The sequence below is a fragment of the Prionailurus viverrinus genome, chromosome A1 (genome assembly GCF_022837055.1).
Source record: "Prionailurus viverrinus isolate Anna chromosome A1, UM_Priviv_1.0, whole genome shotgun sequence".
NCBI classification, from domain to species: Eukaryota; Metazoa; Chordata; class Mammalia; order Carnivora; family Felidae; genus Prionailurus; species Prionailurus viverrinus.
The window spans coordinates 91,157,783-91,176,205 of NC_062561.1; the positions used below are offsets into that span (position 1 = coordinate 91,157,783).

Sequence of the window (18,423 nt, forward strand, 5' to 3'; positions counted from 1 at the left end):
TGAAAAATAAATGATTTTATTGCAGGTCCAAAGACACATATTAACAAGGGTGTGATGTGGCAAATCTCTGGCTTCTGAAGCAGGGAAGGCACGGTGCGGGGGGGGCGGAACTGGTTGCTCATTATACTAGTACGACTGCCATAAAACCGGACAATTTTTTTGAAAAGTGAAAAATGACAGTAGCAAAATCATGAAGTTACACTGGAGCCAAAGCCAGTGATGTAGCCAAGTGAGAAGGAAGCATCCAGATAGGTTAGCAGATAGGTTAATTCCATACAGTCCGGAAAGGAGAGGCGTGTACCTTCCATTCCGCCATGCTGTGTGCACAGCTGGCCAGGATCGCGTTCCTTCCTGCTTCCCCAAGCCCCTGGGCATCCCCCGAGACCCACAGAGTTTGGCACTGTTCTGAGGCTGCCTCGCCGACGCCCTGTGTGCTTAGGAGCCAGTGGACGAGGAGCAGCGCTGCAGGAGCAGCGTGTGGCAGCTGTCACACACACGCACGGGCTTGGGGTAGGAGGGCAGTGCTAGCTCGTTGCTGGAACACGTGTTGCAGAAGATGTGGCCGCAGTTACGGCAGTGGTGCTGCAGGACAGAGAGACCATCATGGTGTGCTGTGCTCCCCCATCCGTACACCCACTTTGTTCTTACAGCCTTTGGGGGAGGGATCTTAAAACCTAAGGCAGACTTGCAGATGTGTCAGTTTGGAAGGGGTCCTTGCAGACCTTCGTTTCTACAGTCCTGTGCCTCTGTGCCTCTAAGGTCTGCAGAGTGGTGGTGGAGGGGCATGCGCTTGTATGAATCAGGCTCTTTTCCTTCAGAATGTGTTTACTGGAGTTGGGGGCCCTGGTTCAGTCCCTGCAATCCCTGCACCCTGTGGTGGGACCCCAGGTTTCTTTAGCCAGCCAGCCCCTCCTGATGGGTGTCTTACTTTGTGAAGAACTGCCTAAGCCTTGGGCAGAACGCCAAGACCAGGATCCATGTAGAAATCTGTCTTTTCTGCCAACAGCCCAACCCCATCAGGCTAGACAATGAACCTCTGCCAGGCCGTTCACAGGTGGGGATGGAGAGGCCCTAGTGTCCAGCAGGCCTTGTGGAAAAGCAGGATTTCAACGGTAGCCTCGGGAGGGCTGTTTCTACCTCTGGACCTACTGCAAGGCACTAAGGTTTGGGAGTTGTACTTTTCCACAGAGAGGCCATTAGCCGGGACTGGTGAGCATGTGCACCTGTGTAGTAGTGGATGGGGTACTGTGGGCTGTAGAGGTTTCCAGTTTTGCTTGGCATCTATATCCTGCCCCTATCATGCCAAACTGGTCACTCAAAGCCCTGTCAACCCTGGACCAAAGGTATAGGACCTTCTGTTCCTGGAGCCTGAGGGCAGGCTGTACACTGGCAGAGGCAGACTTACAGGGCACTGGCCCTGCCCAGATGCCAGTGAGCTTTTGGTGCCACTTGGGGGCCTGTCCGGAGACTCGCTGCTCACCGGTTCTCTAGAGATTGTTTTTGCCTCACTTTGCCAGATGTTGGTCCTGTTGCTTAAAATGAATTTTCAATGATCTGCTCACCTAGACTAGCTCTGGGCATGAGCTGGGAAACCATCTCCGTGGGCCAGCAGACCAGCAAGTGTGATCACAGTGCGGTAGCCCCTGTGGGACTGGGGGTGGGAGGGGAGCCCCACCTGTGTGAGCCAATGGAGGGCCACCCCACATACCTTTCTTCGGGAAATGGAGAACTCCTTTTCACACTGCTTACAGTGCGTTGCTTCATCGTCTTTCAGCCAAGTATGGCCCTGGGGGAGGAAAGACCACCACAGAATCCCAGTTTACAGCCTGGCTCCTGATGGACCTTTGACTGCCCAATGTCAGTGGCCTACCACTTCTCTAATAGCACCTTTTGAGGGACAGCCACTTTACGCTAGATAGGGCCTCCTAGGGCCTCCCTGCCCGGACCACAGCTCACATGCTGCAGACCGTCTGCCCTCTGGCCCTGGCTTTCTGGCCTGCAGCCAGATCCCCCAGCTTCCCGGGAACCTGAGCCTTCCCCACCCTCTTTCAATAAATGCCCTTCGGCTGAGGTAACAAGAGTCAGGATCTGATGCCTGCAACCGGATCCTGGCTGAGACATTCTCCAGTGTCCCCCTGCTGAACTGGCAGGAGGGAGAGGGGCCAGACTGGTCAGCCAGACCAGGTCTGTGATGGCAGTCCCTGCTGAGACAGAAGGCAACGTGCCATGGGATGGGAGGCCCTTCTCCACATGCTGAGCCCCCGACCCTCAGAGCGAGGCGGGGAGACAGGAGTCTCCAGTCTACAGAGGCAGCCGCCACTCTGAAAGCTCTTTCTAAAGGACAACCAGGAGGTATGATTTGTTCAGCTGCAGGGACTGAGCTTTCAAAGGGGCCAAAGACCTGAGAAACTTTTCTGGCTCCTTAGCCTCTGGTGGATGTCACTTTCTTGGTGACAGAGTGACCCTAAGAGCTGTAGCGTGACCATGCCCAACAGCTCCTTCCTCGAGTGCTGCTGTCACTGTTGGACATTCCAGCAGTTTTTCAGGGACAGAAAAGCAGCTCACAGTGATCTCCCCTAAGGCGCTGCCTACCTGCAAGGGCGGGGAAGGTGTATGATGTTAAGTCAGGGCTGCCGTAAGCTGCTGTGACAGTTTGCCTCTGCCCTGTGTGCACTAGGGTCTCCATCCAGCAGAGGCCGCAAACTCCTGTCCCAGGTGGGCAGTCCCTTCTCTGAACTGTCCCTGTCCCGACCCTAGTGGGCCAGCCTGGTGCCCATACCTAGTCACCTGGTTCCCATGTTCCAGCTCTCCGTAGGTGGGTGCATCATCCTGCCCTCCCCAAGGTGGTCCAGAAACACAGCCCAGCTCAGGGCTTGAATGGTCCCCAGAAATAGCAGGGTGGCCTCCGGCCCCTCACTTGCAGGGAGAGGTCTCACACTCCCTATTCAACAATCCCTGGATCTCTCTGCCACTTTGTGCTTCCTCCATTTGGGCACCTGTGTGGCAAGCCTGGGGTGGAACTACAGCTGATAGCTGAGGAGCCTGGATCCAGACCAGGGTTCTGGGCTGGGCTCGCAGCTCAGCAGCACCACCTCTCACCAGGTCACCTGGCTCTGAGCGGCACTTTCTGCTCTGTGAACAAGTGCTAACCGCCACTGAAGCCTCAGCTGTACACGCTCACCTGACTTGTGGCAAAACCCAAGAGCACATGGGGCGTTCGCACTAGCTGACCAACAGCTGCTCTTGGGCAGAGATTCTTATGCTAATAACATCAACAATCCAGTACCTTCAGTGCCTTATTTACTTCTTTGATGTCTTCCATCTTCAGCTTTGACCTTGAAGAAAAAAAGAGGCAAAAATCATTTAGAAGCAGTGAGAGGCTCTCAACAGCGACTGGCTTCGGGAAGGAGACAGGGCTTATTGAGAGAGCTGTCCCATAACGTGAGTCATTCTGGAACACTCTTTCTACCTTTTCATCATCCCAGAGCCACCTCTTGAGGTTGGCTCACGTCTGCCATGCTCCGAGGTTGAGCCTGTGGACTGAACGTGGCCCAAGAACAGACTGTTGATCCTGTAAGCTTTCAGAAGACTTGGAAATAGTTGCAGCCATTTAAAGATTGAGGATACAGGTGCCTGGGGGGCTCAGTTAAGCATCTGACTCCTGGTTTTGGCTTGGGTCACCATCTCACAGCTTTGTGAGTTCGTGCCCTGCATCGGGCTCTGCGCTGCAGTGCAGACTCTCTCTCCGTCTGCCCCTCCCCCACTTGGGGTGTCTCTTTCTCTCTCAAAATAAACTTAAAAAATAAAAAAATAATGTCCTAGAAGTCCAGTTTCCTGGCTTCTCTGGGCAACCATTCCTGCATACGGCATGTGCTGGAGTGGGGCTGTGTGTGCTCCCCTCAGGAACCAGAATCTGCAGGGCTCTCTGGGCCCTTTTCCTGCTGCCTGCTCCTTTTAGAACAGTCCTGCTCAGAGGACATGGTCATTTGTCCTTGCTCCATTCTTGTTAGGGTAAGAATAATTCCTTAGTTGTCCACATAAACGACCAACTGAACATGGTCTAAACTGGCAGGATTAAACCAGATGAAATGAAACTGTAAGAAGTTGTAATTGTGGGCGGGTGGGGCAGGGGGGATGGTCTGAGCCCTTGAAAGCTGAGATTAGCCTAAACTGTCATTGGATTAACCTAATCCAAGTGTCAAAGTGGCTGGGCTCTGAGACCCGAGCTAGTCTTCTGGGGGAGGATTAGGAAACTGAGCATCAGGTCCCTTAGAAAAAGACGTTCCCTCCTGCCCTGACCAGCTTAGGAACAGGCCTGCAGACTGACAGCACCAGCAGCTGCCTGGGTGGAGAGACCTGGGGACACCAGGTGGAGAGGGCAGCCTGACTGTGCAAGCACTTCCCTGGGAAATAAGCTTGGGAAGGACCCAGACTTTGGTAACATAAAGAAACCAGGCAGCTGTGTCTGGCTGGTGGAGGGATCTGAAGGGAGTCTTCTCTGGTGTCACCTGGTGACATGAAGAAGGAGGGAGGGAAGGAGGGAAGAAGCACAAAGGTTCCCTGGGGAACTCCTGCCTGTGTCACGTGTCCTGACACAGCAACCCCCACGCAGCCCAACTGAGGGACGTCCTGTTTGGTGTGCATACTACTTCAGTGTTTCTAGTTTCTTCTCCTGGTCACCCTCATCTCTGGACCTTTTCTGGTCAGGGTTTTATTCAGCATGGAGCCTGAGCCCAGGCTGTGCTGGCCATGACAGCCCTTCTCTCTGGTCACCATGCTTATGGCAGGCACCAGAACAGGACTCTGGTGGGGGTGGCAAGTCAACCTGGAGTCCCTGTGGGAGCCATTCTGCCCTGATGTGGGCCAGAGCCCCTCGTGGTGGAAGCAACAGGACGGCAGAGGTAGGAAGGAGAGACAGTTCTGATGGCTTTTTCTGCTTCAGACAGTTTGAGTTGGATTTCTGTCCCTCTGAAACCAAGAGTCCTGACTCAGAAGGAGAAAAAGCTCCCCCATGGCTTTGAAAATTCAGTAATAGGGGCACCTGGGTGGCTCAGTCAGTTAAGTGTCCGACTTTGGCTCAGGTCTCACAGTTTGTGGGTTGGAGCCTGGAGCCTGCTTCGAATTCTGTGTCTCTCTCTGCCCCTCCCCTGCTCATGCCCTATCTCTTTCAAGAAATATTAAAAACAACAACAACAACAATAATTGCACAGGTGGACATATTCTAGTATCGGCTGTGACCTATCAGACTGTCCAGAGCAACCTGGCAGGACTGGGACATCGGGAAGGAGAGCTGTCCAGTTACAGGACAGAAGCACCAACATCGGCACTCCTGCAGCAGCAGCCAGCAGAGCAGACAGAAAGACTGGTGGGTGCAAGTATCCAAAGGCTGGAGGTGACCGCACTTTGGCTAGGGCAGGCTGGAACCCTCAAACCACAGTATCCACTCTGGTCTGACTGCAGGCCCAGCAAGCAGCCCGCCCCCCACCCATCTGGTTCACCCATCTGGGGTTTCTTAATGCGTTCAACCAGCATTGCGTCCTCGAGGCCTGACCTCCACCTGGCAGGCCTCCTTCCCAGCCCTCCCTCCCACGACAACACAATTTGGTTCAGGGCCCGGTGGGCAGGCTGGTGTGACTCCAGGGGGCAGCGCAGGGGGCAGGTGAGGGGGACTGGGGTCTTACTGGCTGAGGTGCAGCCCCATTTCCTGGAGGGCCTGTTCCTGCTCCTCGCAAACCTTCTGCAACTCCGCCTTCTCGTCCTGGAGCTCCCGCAGCTCCTAAAACGAACCGACCAGATGCCTGATACGCTGACAGTCTTTTTCTTTCTTTCTTTTTTTTTTTTTTAAAAGGTTTAGCGATCACAGGGGCACCTGGGTGGCTCAGTCAGTTGGGTGTCCGACTTCGGCTCAGGTCATGATCTCGTGGTTCGTGAGTTCGAGCCCTGCATCGGGCTCCATGCTGACAGCTCGGAGCCTGGAGTCTGCTTTGGAAGCTGTGACTCCCCCTCTCTCTGTCCCCTCCCTTGCTCATGCTCATGCTCTGTCTCTCAAAAATAAACGTTAAAAAAAAAAAAAAAAAAAGGCTTAGCGATCACAGCAACAAGAAGGGCAGAATGCTTTTCAAGCGCAAAAAGCAGTTTTGTTGTATGAACCGCACTCCAGACGGAGTTACTTCGTGGGTTACTTCTCACCAGCCTGTTTCTCCAGAATGGGCAACTGCAAGGTGAATGCTACAGGGGTGGCCCTGCGGTAGGGACAGTGACATGGAGCAGGAAACAGCTCCATTCAAACAGTCCTCCTCCCAGGGCAAACAAGGCTCTGCCCATCTGAGTTGCTATTAAAGGACTGTTTAAACACAGAGAATTACCTCCAAAAATACACAGGTGAAACTTCTATAGAACTGTAGGTCACTTGCCCAGGGAAGGCTTGTCTGGATAGTGTTTTTTGGAAAGGGCTGGTCGTGAGTGAGTGAACAAGGCTGATGAAGGCCCAGATTGGGATCTCATTCTCGTGCATGTGGGGAGAGCAGCTCACACAGTGACAACCATCGTAACCTGAGAACAGGGCACCTTGACACAGGCTGGCGAGGGCCAGGACAGAAGACCCAGGACAGTGCGGTTCAGGGCTTAGGCCTAAGTGGTGGGCACTTCCCTCCCAGCCGCCCCAGAGCCTGCTGTCACAGGCACATGGCACAGGGCACCCTGCTGATGTCAGATACATTTTGTTTCTTGTGTGTGTATGTAAGTGCGGGTGGGAGGTGGGGAGGGCAAGCGATTCAAATCTTACACCAAAGTAGTTGGGAGTGGAATAAAGGAGGCACGATGCAGAACTTTCTGGGAGTCCTCTTCTGCCCTCCATTTCTTCTCCTCCCTTTTCCAAGCCTGAGAGGCTCATGAGGAACTTCTCCCCTCCCCAGGGGTCCTCCCCACCCCTGGCCTAGTGGGCTCCCCAGCAAGGAGCTCTAGACACTTTTCAACAGAAACCAAAGTGCCTTTGTTGGCTCATTCAGATTGTGCAGCAGGACCCATTACCACGTTCAGCACAACGAGATCCGGGTCTGGGAGCTGCCCCAGCCTCAAGGACCCTCCGCCAGAGCAGGTGTGGTGCGGAAGGCATGCCAGTCCCACCAGGAGAGGCTGCAGTAGCCAGGGACACCCCCTAGCAGGCTGCAGCTGCTCCCACCAGCATTGTGGGGACCTCCAGCCTTTGCGGGAGATGCCTGGCGATTTTTATCATTGGGGAAGACTTGTAGACTGCCTGGGTTCCCTGGGAGATCTAGTTCTGCAACCAGACAGAGGTGCCATTCTGGCACCCCAACATCTCTCTCCCTGAAGCTTTCCATAGGATCCAGGCCTCACCTTCACCAGAGGACCGAGGTGACTCCAGGCAGAGACTGGTTCGGTTGGCTTCCCAGGGGTGGCCCAGGCCCAGAAAGTTCTGGGGAACCAGGATACCTGACCCTAGGCCGAGCCCCTCTGGGGTGGAGGTGTGGCACTTGGTGGAAGATGTTCATGCTTACTGTTTCCTCTCTTGCAAGCCTGCCACCCATTCTCACACAGTAGCTGGTGATGGTCTTAAAATGAAGTGGGCCATGTACCTCCCCCACCCCCTCCATGCCCCCAACAGCTTCTTACCGTGCTCAAGATAAGATCCAAATCCCTTCGTGCAGCTCTGGGGGCCCGAGACTGGTCTGCCCACCTGAGGCCTCAGCTCCAGTGCTTCCTTCTTCCGCTCGCCACACCTCAGCCTCATGGCCCTTCTTTCTGCTCCTTGACCACGACAGACCCTCACACTTCCTGCTATCTGCCTGAGAGGTTCTTAGCTTGGACCTGTGCATAGCCGTCCCTTGCTGTCATTCAGATCCACCCGTCACTCTTCCCAGACCACCCCTGCCCACAGCAGGGAATGTTCTGTTCACAGCACTCATCCCTGAGTGTCTGGTGTGTGCACCGGCTGCCCAGAGCAGCAGCTCCATGGGCACAGCTCTGGCTCTGTGGTTGCAGTTTCCAGAGACACTGGTAGCTCTTTTTTTCCCAAGGATGGCTGCCTTACTTTTCTTTTTTTTAGTTAGTTTGTTTGTTTATTTATTTGTTTAGAGAGCGAGTGAGTGAGCAGGGGAGGGGCAGAGAAAGGGAAAGAGAGAATCCCAAGCAGGCTCCATGCTGTCAGCACATAGCATGATGTGGGGCTCCAACTCATGAACTGCGAGATCGTGACCTGAGTTGAGATCAAGAGTCCAACACTCAACCGAGCCACCCAGGCACCCCTGCCTTACCTTTTTTAATCCTTCCACTTGCTGTAGCTCTGCTCGGAGCAGAGAGGAAGTGTCTTTCTCCTGCTGTAATTCTCGTTGAAGAGCCTGTCTTTGCTCTTTTTCTGATTTCAGCTCTTTCTCTAGACTTGAGCTGTTTTCCCAAAATGAACTGGAGTTAGTCTCAGTGGGAGATTTGCACGGAAACTGCACAATCGCCAACCCAATTCACCACACAGGGAACGGGGAATTGGAATTGGCATCGTCACATGCGTATCTAAACCTGTCACTGGAGCAGGGCTGCCTGCCCCTCCACAGGGGACACCAGGACCCCTCAAGGGGAAGAAGGGCAGGTGCACACTTGACTGCATGTGAGCCGAAAGAAAGCAAAAGGGCCTGGGGACACTTAGGGCTGCACCTGTGGGATCCCCTACTGAGGCAAGACCTGGGGAGTGGGGGGTTGCAACACGAGTTCTGCTTTTTCCAACCCAGAGCCAGCTCCCACTGGAGGACACTGGGGGTGGGGGCAGGAGAAAGCTACTGGACCCCCCCACCCCCTGCTGCTCACCAGCCAAGTGGCCCTGGGACGTTCCTGAACCCCGAACCAGCTCTCTCATTTGTGAAACACAGACATCTGTCACTCATCACTGGGCTTTACACGCACGCTCAAACCCTCATTCCAGCCTCGCAGGAGATGAGGGTTAAACTTCGAAGAGGCCACGGCCCGCCCCCCCCTGCCCCTCACCGGGCCGCCCGCCTACCACTGCTCATGCAACTGTGAGAGCTGCTGCTGCAAAGCACATGTCCGGCCGCCCAGCTCCTGCTGCAGCCGGTGGCTCCGCTCCTCGGCCCCCTGCCTGGCCCTTTCAGACTGCCGTAACCTGCACCGAAGCAAGCACATCTGCATAAGGAAAGGAGGCACCCTCGCCACCAAAGGTATCATGTTTTCCTGTTCTCGTGGCTTTTGTTGTAAATATGCACACAGTAAGATTGACTCATGCGTGTGCCCAATTCCCAGAGTTTTTAGCACATGGATAGACCCATGGAACCACCATGGTGATCAAGAGACAGAGCAGTTCTGTCACCCCTGAAGGCTCCCTTCCCACCCCTGACCCCTGATCGGCTCTGATACCATGACTTTTTCTTTTCCAGAGTGTCCTATAAGTGGAATCATACTTTATATAAATAACGTTTTAAGCCTGGCTTCTTTCTCTCAGCTTAGTATCGCTGAAATCAAGTTTGTGGATCAGTGGCTCATTCCTTCCTCTGCCTGAGTACTATTTCACTGTACAGGGTACCAGTTTGTTCTTACTTCACTCGATGAAACACCTCTAACTCGCTTCTAGTTTTGACAATAATGAATAGACCTGCTACAAACATTTGTGTATGGGCTTTTGTGAGGACATTAGTTTCCATTTCTCTTGGGCTGAGACCCAGGAGTGGGATTGTTGGGTCAGATGGAAGAGTAAGGTTAGCTTTATTTTAAGACACTGTTTTCCAATGTGGCTGTACCATTTGGCATCCCCACCGGTCATGTAGGAGAGTTCTAGTTGCTCTGTAGCCCCGTCAGCACTCGGTATTGTCATTAAAAAGATATTTAGTGGGGCGCCTGGGTGGCGCAGTCGGTTAAGCGTCCGACTTCAGCCAGGTCACGATCTCGCGGTCCGTGAGTTCGAGCCCCGTGTCGGGCTCTGGGCTGATGGCTCAGAGCCTGGAGCCTGGAGCCTGTTTCCGATTCTGTGTCTCCCTCTCTCTCTGCCCCTCCCCCGTTCATGCTCTGTCTCTCTCTGTCCCAAAAATAAATAAACGTTGAAAAAAAAAAAAAAGATATTTAGCTGTTCTAACAGGTGTGTAGTAGCATCTCGCTGTGATTTTAACATGTACTTCCCTGGGGGTGCCTGGGTGGCTCAGCTGGTTGAGTGTCTGCCTTGGCTCAGGTCCTCATCTTGCGGTTTGTGAGTTTGAACCCACAGAGGGCTCACTGCTGTTAGCACAAAAGCCCACCTCTGTCCTCCTCTCTCTGCCCCTCCCCTGCTTGCACTCTTTCAAAAATGAATATTTAAAACAAAACATAACAAAACATGTACCTCCTTGATGGCTACTGACACTGAACATCTTTTTGTGTGCTTATTTGCCATCCCTACGTCCTCTTTGGCGAAGTGTCCGTTCAAGTCTTTTGTCCATTTTTCAACTGGGTTGTCTGTTGAGTTTTGAGAGTTCTTTATATATTCTGGAGACAGAATATATAACTTTGTCAGTTAAGTGATTTGCAAGTTTTCTGTCAATCTCTAGCTGGTCTTTTTATTCTCTTAACCATGTCTTTCATAGCACAAAGGTTTTACCTTTTGATAAAGTCCAACTTATCAAGTTTTTCCTCCCATGGACACCATGCTTTTCAAAAGTATTACTTTTTTTTAAGTTTTTATTTATTTATTTTGACAGAGAGAGAGAGCAAGAGAGAGCAGGCTGAGAGAGAGAATCCCAAGCAGGCTCTGCAGTGCCAGCGCAGGGCCTGGCATGGGACTCGAACTCATGAACCGTGAAATTATGACCTGAGCCGAAATCAAGAGTTGGACACTCAACTGACTGAGCCACCCAGGGGCCCTGGATCCCATGCTTTTGTCATGTCTAAGATCTCTTTGCCTAATCCAAGATCACAAAGATTTTCTCCTAGGTTTTCTTCCAGAGGTTGTAAGTTTTAAGTTTTCCATTTAGACTTATGATCCATTTCCAGCTAATTTTTGTAGAAGATAGGAAGTATACAACCAAGGTCCATTTTTTTTGCTTATGCATGTCCGATCGTCCCAGTATCATTTATTGAAAAGATTTTCCTTTCTCCCTTGAACTGCCTTTGCACCTCTGTAAGAAAATCAGTTGCCATATTCGTTGGGGTCTGCTTTCAGGCTCTATTCTGACCCATTACAGACTGATGTTTAAGTGTGTCGGTGACAAGGAGCTCACTGTATGGGTCTGACTCCTGAGAAGACAATGTGATACAGTCACCCAGAGATTGATTAAGGGAATACACACTTAGGCAAGGATGGGAATCCAGCCCCCTTGCTCAGCAAGACTACAATCCCAAAGGACTTTCATCCCAAGTTGTCTGACCTTTTGAGAGAGACTGTGAGTAAGTTCCCGGGCCTGGGGAATGTCCAGCACCTTCTAGGGAGTATTTGCCACAGGGAGTGATTACCTTTCTTCCATCTGTTTCATGCTGGACATAACCTGGTTGGTTTTTTCTTCAAAAGATGTGATGGCTTCATTCTTCTGCTGTAAACAGCTCTCTGCATTCTGCAAAGGCAAGGAAGAGGGGTCACACTCTGCCTCTCTCTCACTGCTGTGCCCGCTCAGGGTTAAGAGAGGGTTTGATGATTCACTCTGTACTTTCACAACATTTCTAGGAGCATTTCACTAGTTGCTGGTCTTTCCCATAGCACTGGAAGACAAACTGGACTGAGGCTCCCAGCTTTATCCACACAAAGAAAGGCCAAAAAGGAAGTAATAAGCTTTTTGTTTCCCTCTATGAAAGGTCCATGCTCCTTTTTAAAAAAAGAACTTCAGAGTGAGATCTGACAGTGTTGCAGAGCTGTTCCTACATGCCAAGCACACCTACGAGTTCATCGGGCCCTTGCAGGTTCTTGTGGCCTGCTGGTCAGCCCCAGTTCCCTAAGCACAGAGGGAGGCTGGCACAGATGTGCGATACAGCAGATTTATACCCACAACTGTGTGACTTCTGAATCCAGGCATGTACTGGGGGGCCCAGGCCGGGGGGGGGGGGGGGGAGGCAGGCAAAAAGCACTGTGTCCCTGTGTGTCTATAACAGACACTTTTAAAATAAAAGGATACGGAAAGGCTGATGACAGAAGGAAGTCCTAATAAGTTCCTAATATAATATAGACTGTATTCTTGGACCTTAATATAATACAGTTAGACATTAACAACAAAAGAATGGCTAAAAATGCCTCATATCTTAGAAACTAAACTACATAGCATATCACTAAAAAGCTGTTGAGCTAAAAATGTAAACCAGAGGACTAACTAAGAAATACTGAGAGGTAGGGGCGCCTGGGTGGCTCAGTTGGTTAATTGTCCAACTCTTGATTTTGGCCCAGGTCATTATCTCATAGTTTGTAAGTTTGAGCCTTGCATCAGGCTCTGGGTTGACAGCCTGGAGCCTGCTGGGGATTCTCTCTCTCCCTCTCTCTCTGCCCCTCCCCTACTTGTGCTTTCTCTTTCAAAAATAAATAAACTTAAAAAAAAAAAAAAGAAATATTTAGGGGTAAAAGTCAGTGAAAACACTATGCAATATTGTATGGTATTGAAGATGCACTGAGTGGAAGACGTATCCTAATTTTACACACCACTAAGCAAGAAAAAACAGCTACTTAGAACATGTGCCATTGACTGTAAGCTGCATGTAGGTTTCAGAGAGGCTGAGCTGTGAATAAATGTGCTTCTTAGGTGATATACTTTTGTCAAAATTTGAGGGCCACAGCTAAAGCAGTAGTTGTGTGGGTCATTTTTAACTTCAAATAACATCTTTTTTATTTATTTTTATTTTTTAAAGCAAACTACCCCCAGCATGGGGCTTGAACTCACAACCTTGAGATCAAAAGTCACATGCTCTACTGACTGAGCCAGCCAGCTGCCCCCAAATAAATTTTTTTATGAAATAAAGAAAAAAGATAAAACAGATGAGCTAAGCATGCATTTCAGAAGATGAAAATAAATTACAGAGCAAACGCAAAGAAATCAGAAAGAATATAATAAAGGGGTACCTGGGTGACTCAGTCAGTTAAGCATCTGACTCTTGATTTTGGCTCAGGGCATGATCTCATGGTTGTGAGATTGAGCCCCCCAGCGCAGAGCCTGCTTGGGATTCTGTGTCTCTCTGCCCCCTCCCCTGCTCAGGCCCGTTCTTTCTTTCTTTCTTCTTTTTTTAATGTTTATGTTTGAGAGACACAGAGCATGAGTGGGGGAGGAGCAGAGAAAGAGAGAGACACAGAATCTGAAGCAGGCTTCAGGCTTTGAGCTGTTAGTACAGAGCCCGATGTGGGGCTCGAACTCACAGATCATGATGTGGGCCAAAGTTGTATGCTTAACCGACTGAGCCACCCAGGTGCCCCTGTTTCAAAATAAACTTATAATAAACTTATAATAATGTATAATAAGCTTAAAAAACTTATAAAAAAAAGAAAACCTTGAAAAAAGAATATAATAAAAGGAAGGGTGGAAATCAATGAAACATGGAACAACAGACAACAAAGAATATTAGAAAAAAAGGTGGTTCTTTGAAAAGATTATTGCCAATGATCACCAGCAACCACCAGCAGCTAGGGGACAGGGATGCTTACAGTACTTCTCACAGCCCTTAGAAGAAAGCAACTGTGCTAATACCCAGCCTCAGGCTTCTGGCTTCCTGACAGTGTGGAGTCTGGTTGGGATTCTCTCTCTCCCTCTCTCTGCCCCTCTCCCGCTCCCACTCACTTGCGCACGCTTCTCTCTCTCTCAAAATGAATAAATAAACTTTAAAAAAAAATGTTATATATGAACCTTATGGTAACCACCAATCAAAAACCTATAATAGACACAAAAAACAAAGAGAAAGGAATATAAGCACAACACTATAGGAAGCCATCAACTGCAAGTGAAGAGAGCAAGAGAAGGAATAGAGAATAACTACAGAAACAACCAAAAAACAACAAAATGGCAATAAGTACACACCTGTCAGTGATTATTTATTTATGAGAGAACATATGCATATTTACTTATTTATTTTTGAGGAAAGAGCGAGCCCAAGAAAGGGGCAGAGGTGGGGAGAGAGAGACTCTTAAGCAGGCTCCACTGTGAGCCTTGATCCCATGACCCTAAGATCATGACGTGAGCTGAAATCAAGAGTCGGACGCTCAATGGACAGAACCATCCAGGCGCCCCAAGTAATGACTTTAAACTTAAATGGTCCATCTGCTCCAGTCAGAAGACATAGGTAGGTTGAGATGAATGGATAAAAAACCAAGACCTGTCTATATGCTGCCAGAAGAGACTCACTTCAGATCTAAAAACATATACAGACCAAAAGTGAAGTGATAGAAAAACATATCGCACACAAATGGAAGCAAAAAAAAAAAAAAAAGCTGGGGTAGCAGTACCCATGTGAGACTAAAATAGAATTACATGATGATAAAGAGATCTAACAAGCTGAATCCAGCTTGAGGATATATGTCCAGCAAAAGAATATAAAAATCATAAATATCTATGCACTCAACATGGAAGCACCTAAATACATAAAGCAGCTAACAACAAACATTAAAAAAGAAACTGACAATAATACAATAGTAGGGGACTACTTACATCAATGGATAGATCATCCAGGCAGAAAATCAGTAAGGAAACAGTGGTTTTGAATGACACATTAGAGCTGATGGACTTAACAGATATATACAGAACATTCTATTCCACGATAGCAAAATACACATTCTTTTCAAGTGCACATGGGACATTCTCCAGGATTGATCATGTTAGGCCACACAAGGAGTCTCAATAAATTTAAGAAGACTGAAATCATATTAAGCTGCTTTTCTGACCACAATAGTATGAAACTTAAAATCAATTATAGAAGAAAAACTGGAAAAAGCACAAACATACAAAAAATACACCAAAAAACCTGGGGAGGCTAAACAACATGCTACCAAACAACAAATTGGTCAACAAAGAAATCAAAGGAGACATTAAAAAAAAAAGCACCTGGAGACAAATGAGAATGGAAACACAGTGGTCCAAAATCTTTGGGAGGCAATAGAAGCAGTCCTAAGAAGGAAATTTATAGGGATACAGGCCTACCTCAAGAAACAAGAAAAATCTCAAAGAAACAATCTAACCTCACACATAAAGCAACTAAAAAAAGAAGAGCAAAACCCAAAGTTAGTACAAGGAAGGAAATCATAAAAATAAGAATGGCTATAAGTGAAATAGAGACTAAAAAAACAATAGCAAAGACCAGATGAAACCAAGAGCTGGTTCTTTGAAAAGATAAAATTGATAAACTTTCAGCCAGACTCATCAAGAAAAGGAGGGCTCAAATAAATAAATTCAGGGGCATCTGGGTGGCTCAGTCAGTTAAGCGTCCGACTTCGGCTCAGGTCATGATCTTGCGGTTCATGAGTTTGAGCCCACATGGGGCTCTGCATTGACAGAAAGACCCCAGTTGGAATTCTCTCCTTTTCTCTCTCTGCCCTTCCCCTGCTTGCGCTCTCTCTCTCAAAATAAATAAACTTTATACATACATACATACATACATACATACATACAGAAATGAAAGAGAAAAAGTAACAGCTGACACCACAGGACTGTAAGATACAACTATGAAAAATTATATGCCAACACATTGGACAACCTAAAATAAATGGATAAATTCCGAGAAACTTAACGATCTTCCAAGACTGAATTAGGAAGAAATAAAAATCTGAACAGCAGGGCACCTGGGTGTCTCAGTTAATTATCTGACTTAAAAAAAATTTTTTTTTTTTTAATTAACATTTATTTATTTTTTGAGAGTCAGAGAGAGACAGAGCATGAGCAGGGGAGGTACAGAGAGAGGGAGACACAGAATCGGAAGCAGGCTCCAGGCTCTGAACTGTCAGCACACAGCCCAATGCAGGGCTCAAACCCATGAATTGTGAGATCATGACCTGAGCTGAAGTTGGTTGCTTAACTGACTGAGCCACCCAGGCGCCCCCTGACTTTTTTTTTTAATTTATTTTTGAGAGAGAGAGAGAGAGAGAGAGAGAGAGAGAGAGAGACAGAGTGCGAGCTGGGGAGAGGCAGAGACAGAGAGGGAGACACAGAATCTGAAGCAGGCTCCAGGCTGAGCTGTCAGCACAGAGCCCAATGTGGGGCTTGAACTCATGAACTGTGATTTCATGACCTGAGCCAAAGTCAGATGCTCAACGATTGAGTCATCCAGGCACCCCAGGCGCCCCTCAAGTATCCGACTCTTGATTTCAGCTCATGTTCTCATGGTTTGTGAGTTTGAGTCCCACGTTAGGCTCTGAGCTGACAGTGCAGAGCCTGCTAGGAATTCTCTCTTTCCCTATTTCTCTGCCCCACCCCACCTCTCAAAAATAAATAAACTTAAAAAAAAAAATCTAGGGGTGCCTGGATGGCCCAACTGGTTGAGTGTCTGACTTCGACTCAGGTCATGATCTCACACTCATGGGTTTGAGCCCCGCGATGGGCTCTGTGCTGACAGCTCAGAGCCTGGAGCCTGCTTCGGATTCTGTGTCTCCCTCTCACTCTGCCCCTGCCCCACTCGCACTCTTTTTCTCTCAAAATAAATAAACATAATAATAAAAAAAAATCTGAACAGACCAAGTTCTAGTAATGAAATTGAATTTGTAATAAAAAGAACTCCCAACAAACACAAGTCTAGGACTGGATGGCTTCACAGGTGAATTCTACCAAACATTTACTTAAAAAAGAATTAAAGGGCACCTGGGTGGCTCAGTAGGTTAAGCGTCTGACTTCAGCTCAGGTCATGATCTCACAGTTTGTGAATTCGAGCCCCACACAGAACTCTCTGCTGTTGGCATGGAGCCCACTTGGGATCCTCTGTCCCTGTCTCTTTATGCCCCCCCCCCCCTTTCATTCTTACTCTCTCTGTCTCAAAATAAATAAACTTTAAAAAACATTTAAAGAGGGGCGCCTGGGTAGCTCAGTCGGTTAAGCGTCTGACTTTGGCTCAGGTCATGATCTCGCGGTCCGTGAGTTTGAGCCCCGCATTGGGCTCTGTGCTGACAGCTCAGAGCCTGGAGCCTGTTTTGGATTCTGTGTCTCCCTCTCTCTCTGACCCTCCCCTGTTCATGCTCTGTCTCTCCCTGTCTCAAAAATAAATAAACGTTAAAATAAAATAAAATAAAATAAAATAAAATAAAATAAAATAAAATAAAAAATAAAAACATTTAAAGAAGAGTTAACACTCCATCTTCTCAAACTATTCCAAAAAACAGAAGAGCAAAGAAAACTTCCAGATTCTTTCTGTGAGGTCAGCAGTACTTTGATATCAAAACCAGAACACAGGTCCTATCAAGAAAGAAAACTACAGGCTAACATCCCTGATAAACACAGATGCAAAAATTCTCAGCAAAATACTGGCAAACTGAATCCAACAATATGTTAAAAGGATCATTCACATGATCAAGTAGGATTTATTCTAGGATACATAGCTGGTTCAGTATCTGCAGATCAATCAACGTGATACATCACAACAAAATGAAGGATAAAAACCATATGGTCATCTTAATAGATGCAGAAAAAGCGTCTGATAAAATACAACATCCGTTCAACAAAGTACATTTAGAGGGAACACACTTCAACATAATAAAGGCCATATACTGAGAAACCCACAGCTAACATCAGATGCAATGATGAAACACTGAAAGCTTTTCCCCTAAGGTCAGGAACAAGACAGGATGTCCACTCTCACCACTTTTATTTAACATAGTACTCCAAGTCCTAGCCAAGGCAATCAGACAACTGAAAGAAATAAAAGGCAACCAAGTTGGGAGGGCGCCTGGGTGGCTCAGTCGGTTGAGTGTCTGACTTCGGTTCAGGTTATGATCTTGCAAATTTTGAGTTTGAGCCCCTTGTCAGGCTCTGTGCTGACAGCTTGGAGCCTGGAGCCTGCTAGGGATTCTGTCTCCCACTCTCTCTCTGCCCTTCCCCACTCATGCCCTGTCTCTCTCTCTCAAAAATAAATAAACATTAAAAAAAAAAAGGCGGGGCGCCTGGGTGGCTCAGTCGGTTAAGTGGCCTACTTTGGCTCAAGTCATGATCTCAAGGTCCATGAGTTCGAGCCCCGCAATGGGCTCTGTGCTGACAGCTCAGAGCCTGGAGCCTGCTTTGGATTCTGTGTCTCCCTTTCTCTCTGCCCCTCCCCTGTTCGCGCGCTCTCAAAACTGAATAAACATTAAAAAAAAAAAAAAAAAGGCATCCAAGTTGGTAAGAAAGAAGTAAATCTGTCACTATTTGCAACTACATGATACTACATAAAGAAAACCCAAAAGACTAAAAACTTAGAACAGATAAATGAATTCAGTAAAGTTACAGATACAAAGTTAATATACATTTCTGTTCCATTTCTATATACTAATAAAGTAGCCGAAAGAAAAATTAAGAA

At 48.3% G+C, this 18,423-nt stretch overlaps 1 protein-coding gene across 5 annotated transcripts in view; it reads right to left on the reverse strand.

Annotated features, from left to right (window-relative positions):
- Positions 1 to 18,423, reverse strand: part of RUFY1 (RUN and FYVE domain containing 1) — a 59,587-nt gene continuing 41,164 nt past the window's right edge. For 2 of the 5 annotated variants that reach the window (XM_047876484.1, XM_047876476.1), the window contains 7 exons: positions 11,443 to 11,540; positions 9,011 to 9,130; positions 8,274 to 8,403; positions 5,682 to 5,776; positions 3,287 to 3,335; positions 1,709 to 1,786; positions 1 to 582 (listed from right to left, as the gene is read on the reverse strand). In XM_047876484.1, the coding sequence (XP_047732440.1) occupies positions 436 to 582; positions 1,709 to 1,786; positions 3,287 to 3,335; positions 5,682 to 5,776; positions 8,274 to 8,403; positions 9,011 to 9,130; positions 11,443 to 11,540 (717 nt within the window). In that variant the 3' untranslated portion in view covers positions 1 to 435. Of the gene's footprint in view, positions 583 to 1,708; positions 1,787 to 3,286; positions 3,336 to 5,681; positions 5,777 to 7,632; positions 8,404 to 9,010; positions 9,151 to 10,336; positions 10,480 to 11,442; positions 11,541 to 18,423 lie in introns of those variants that run through there. The other 3 variants (XR_007155932.1, XM_047876498.1, XR_007155933.1) reach the window with 3 other exon arrangements.